The sequence below is a fragment of the Haliotis rubra genome, unplaced genomic scaffold, assembly GCF_003918875.1.
Source record: "Haliotis rubra isolate DU_JTF1 unplaced genomic scaffold, ASM391887v1 Scf2081, whole genome shotgun sequence".
Classification (NCBI taxonomy): domain Eukaryota; kingdom Metazoa; phylum Mollusca; class Gastropoda; order Lepetellida; family Haliotidae; genus Haliotis; species Haliotis rubra.
This window is the reverse complement of record NW_025766094.1, coordinates 1,062-5,841: the sequence shown is the minus strand read 5'-3', so window position 1 is coordinate 5,841 and position 4,780 is coordinate 1,062. Positions and strand designations below refer to the sequence as shown.

General features: G+C 42.3%; 1 protein-coding gene across 1 annotated transcript; it reads right to left on the bottom strand.

The window, feature by feature from the left end:
* Positions 1-401: 401 nt before the first annotated feature.
* On the bottom strand, positions 402-3,937 carry LOC124276371 (endothelin-converting enzyme-like 1). The gene is made up of 4 exons (XM_046712018.1): positions 3,803-3,937; positions 2,956-3,051; positions 2,433-2,506; positions 402-2,133 (listed from the first exon to the last, which is right to left on the bottom strand). Exons 1-4 carry the CDS (start codon positions 3,920-3,922, stop codon positions 2,034-2,036), a joined length of 390 nt encoding a protein of 129 aa, XP_046567974.1. The 5' UTR covers positions 3,923-3,937; the 3' UTR covers positions 402-2,033.
* Positions 3,938-4,780: the final 843 nt, after the last annotated feature.

The window sequence follows — 4,780 nt, the reverse complement described above, 5'->3', positions numbered from 1 at the left end:
TTTGGATTTATAACTTTATACTCTCGGGCCTGGACCTCTGTTCCCACAAATTGTGGGTCCTACAAGCTGGCTATGGAGATCAGTACACATAAGTACATTTACTCATATACGGATGTATATCTTGAATTATTGTCTTCCTAACAAAAATCAAATCCTCGTCAGCAAGGAAGTCCTTGTTTGGCTCGGACCAGTTGGCCGAGAAAGTGGATTCACTTCACTGATGTCACTATGTGAACTAAATCCTCATTGATAAATCCGATGGAAATGGCAGAACGTCAGATACTTCCGGTAAATACGTCTAGGCCTCGACTAGACACATGCCCTAGACCATGGAGTGAGCTCCTTTTGTCGCTGTAACTATGAAAGTAAAACAACAGAAGGAACACACAAAGATCATTTTCATATTAAAAATATATTTATTGTAAATGTAGAAGACATTACGTAGACAATGATTTTGACCTTTGTTAGAGGTGCCCTTACATCACAGACAGCAGTTTGTACACATCGTCATATGACGTTCCTAAAGCAACGTCGACACTTGCCTAGCAACCCGTTTCTCTTACCAACTATACACGAGACCGTGAAACCAAGGAATCATCACAGAAAATATTGGAATGTTCATTTATACGATCAGTCAGAAGGCACTTGTGACCGAATGACGACACCCGAGTCTTTACCCTTATACAAGTATTTGGTATATCTCTGTACCGTTACCAATATCAATAAGCCCGGTCATTGCGAATAATCTATCGTTTCAGACAGTAGCACGGTCATGCGGTGAATGTCATACCTGAAACCAGTAACAAGTAAGGATGATGTTGAGTTAATCTTTTACCAAATATAGCCGTTGTGTAAAAATATAGTTCTATCAAAAATGCCCATACACATGAATATGAAAAATAGATGTATGTATTTACAATTCCCATAACATTACTACACATAACATGAATATCACTTCTTCGCCAGTCACCGATATGCAGTGTATGGAGAATCATGCCTCCAGCTCGAACATTCATACCTCGACTACCCGTGCCTAATAACGTCAGCCAATAAACGGTAAATGTCAAGGTCAGTAAATGACCGGTATGTATACACTACGTCCTTCCATCACCCAGGACGACATACGGCGGCTTGCAGTGACGTGGGTCCGTCCACAGTCAGGCTATGCCGTGTGTTACTGCCGGAAGTCCGTGCATAGCCATACTCCGTGCACAGACGTTGTGTGAACCCTACCGTTGCATGACATTGAAACAATGTTTAGAGTAGAGACCTCAAGACTGTTTCACTTGTCGCAAGAGAAATATTGCCGATGTTCATTTGTGTGAGACATCTCCGGTTATACTCTTACTAAGCTTTGACTTAACTGGAGGTTGAAACGGCTGTCACTCCCAGTTGTTGCATGTGTCCCCGGAGGGTGTCATGGCATATACAATAGCAGTCCTGTATTGTCCATGGGGAAAGTTCAGCGTGGAGGAACTCTGTCTACATGATTACACAGTGGCCTTCTGGTAGTCTGCATGCTGTTCCCAGTAAAGGTTCCAGGTGAACTGTTCGTTGTAATGTCCTTTCTATAGGGGTTTCCTGATTAACAGGGTGTCAGTGATCACAACTACTGTGGACTGAGTGAAGACAGCACTAAGGTGAGTAAGTTTCGGGAACATCAAGACAATGGCGGAAGAAGGCACCAAGATACTAACGTCCCTTGAATACCGTGTTAGCAAACACATGTACACCATGATAGAAGGCCGGAAGTTCCGTCTATGTTACGGATCGCGTACATGGTAATGTATTACATGTCCATCAGTTATCTTGTATCAACAATAAAGAATGAAACCACACCAATACCACGCCTCTGCCAGGACGCAGAGTTATCTCCCTTTCCAGAGATAGGAATCACAGACTGTCCCCATCTGGCAAACCTGACGGTAAAATCAGTTCCAAATCATGGAAAACTATTTACAAAAGGAACGACCTGAGCTAACCGATAACAGCCTCGAGACGGGGCAGCCGTGTCACTCATTCCCTGGTCAGCGCTAGTACATGGTACACGACTTCTTCGCAACCATATTGGTGTTTGATGGACAGTTAAACACGTCTCTGAACTCTGGGACTTGAGACACTGCCATGTTAACCCTGGAAATGAAAAACGTATGGTGAACAAATGTCCTTTTGTGTAATGCCAGTTTCCTTCTGCAAGATTAAAGGCGGTAATACTTACACAGGCCTGTAAGAGCCATCGTGTGTGTGTGTGTGTGTGTGTGTGTGTTGCATTACATTGTACGATAGTACTTACGTCACGTGGACCGTTATTAAATCGTTTAAGACATCCTTGTTACACTACATGTTTGACTTTCATCCTCATATGGAATATCCGGAAACGTTGTTGATTTTCATTGCACGTTAGAACTTATGGTAATCATTGGTACACTTACTTCAGGTTCTCCTGCAAAATGCCCCGAGCTGCCTGGGAAAACGCTTCATTCGGATTACGGTTGAAGCAGTTGGCCTGAAGCAGAAAAGTATCCAAGTGTATTTATTTCTTATTTCACCTGACATATACTCTGACCTGGAGGTTGAATCATCAACATCTTAGTTAATTCACAGAAACTGAACTGTCTCGGTCTTCACACATCACATGGATACAAGTCATGGAGCCTTTGACTGACACTTACAAGCTGGAACAACATGGGGACATAGAACTTTCAAGTTTCATAGATAAAACGTAGTAATTCAGGGCTTCCTAGTGGAGGCAGGTGGTAGTGATGGTCTCTGGGTACAATACCCTCGTCAGGTTGCTGACCAACAGCATTTAGCAACATACGTCTTCATTTGATTTTATCATACTGTTCTCCTATGTGTGTGGATATTGTTTAGTGATTTCCCTACAGAAACAGGCGGTGGCACAAGATGTGTCTGGGAAATAAAGGCCGTCTCTGGATATCAGCATGCACCTACCTGAGCGTATGCTACAAAGAACATCTGGTCGTTATTCCTGGAGACACCAGGTGCTTTCCTCTCTACCTTGTTAGCTTTCTCCCATGCCTTGAAAGCCTGGAAGACAACCATCGATGGTCACTGGTCAGTGTGGTACATAAACGCGGTGAGGTGAATATTACCATCATTCACTGGTCAGTGCGGTACATATACACGGCGAGGTGAATATTACCATCATTCACTGGTCAGTGTGGTACATATACGCGGCGAGGTGAATATTACCATCATTCACTGGTCAGTGCATGGTACATATACGCGGCGAGGTGAATATTACCATCATTCACTGGTCAGTGTGGTACATATACGCGGCGAGGTGAATATTACCATCATTCACAGGTCAGTGTGGTACATAAACGCGGCGAGGTGAATATTACCATCATTTACTTTATTGCTTTAATCTTTTGAATTATACAGACTCTAAATTTAAACTGACGCTCTACATTTTGTACTGCTCTTGTAATACATTTCTTTGAGAGGTATTTTAGAAGTTGGGATGTACAATATAGAACACACTGTATGGATAACAACTTCTTGTATTCGTAAGTGCTTGACAACGGTACAAGAATATGTATCGAAACGTCGCACTCACGAAGAAAAGAAGATGTTATCTAGACAGTTTTTTTCTATACTGTATTACACATTAGTAGTGATTTGCGTAAATTTGTAAACTTTGTTAATGTTAGAATACAACTGTTAATCACATCCTATTTCCTAATCGTTTGTCGGTTTCACACCGCGTTCTTTTACGGACTGATTCGGACTCGGGTATCAGCTCCAACAGGGTAACGCCAGATTTAGAAGAGGTTACCTTGTACGCTAGTCTAACACCGCTAGTCTCAGCAAGGGCCTCGGGAGCGTATCCTGGGGCGTCCACGGGCACCTGCAGCAGATAAAAGCACAGTGTAGTTTGCAGAGAAACATAACTCATTAAACGTCATCGTAAAATGTTTCCATGATGTTTTAAGAAAGCAGCGTGGAAAAAAAACAAACTCAGATTCAGAAAATGCAACTAAATGTGGGAGTGACTCAAAAACAAGCATATGTATGCTAACTGATGTTGTGTGTTCTCTAAAGAAATAAAGTTAATGTTCGGTGTGTGACACACGAACCTGGCAAAGCAATCCCTATGACATACTTTGATCAGAGCACTTCATCCCCCACAATATAACCATGTATTGCGGGTTTGGTTATTTGGTTTCATCAGTATATGTACACAGTAATATCAGATAGATTTTCTTATATCTGGTGTTAACAGTGGTCCCAGATAACCTGTAGAGTGGTCTCAGTTCATATCACATGTTGGTAACCCACACCTCACACACACCCCACATACAACACCCACACCACACCAATACAGTCTCGACACACATTTTCACCTGGAGCGTGTGTGAGTGTGTTGAGTATTATTAATGTAAGACACAAGGTTTATTCATGAACCTGCATGTGCATAAATCATGTTTCCCTGTCACAGGTGAAGTCATCACGCTACAGCTTGGTGCCGCCAGAATATATTTGAATATGATATGACAGGAATGTCTCCTTCGTAGATTGAAGACATCAAGAGTGTCCTTGTTCACCACGAGGGGCGACTCCATATTCCAAGTTTAAATACCTTAAATAACAACGTACTTCACGGCGATGAGGTACAGTGACAGAGGCACAGAAGGCAGCAGCATGTTTCTGAACATCTTTAGTTAACAAAACGCTAATCCCGACCCCTACAGGATCAAATAGATGAAGACATCTAGATGAAGACATGTAGATGAAGACATATAGATGAAGACAT

Bases quoted from the DNA above. Each gene is read 5' to 3' on its own strand.
- LOC124276371 (XM_046712018.1), bottom strand. From the start codon at position 3,922: ATGAGTTATGTTTCTCTGCAAACTACACTGTGCTTTTATCTGCTGCAG. The intron at 3,052-3,802 runs GTAACCTCTTCT...GTTGTCTTCCAG, and splicing joins GTGTTAGACTAGCGTACAAG to GCTTTCAAGGCATGGGAGAA. The intron at 2,507-2,955 runs GTAGGTGCATGC...TTTCTGCTTCAG, and splicing joins TCTTTGTAGCATACGCTCAG to GCCAACTGCTTCAACCGTAA.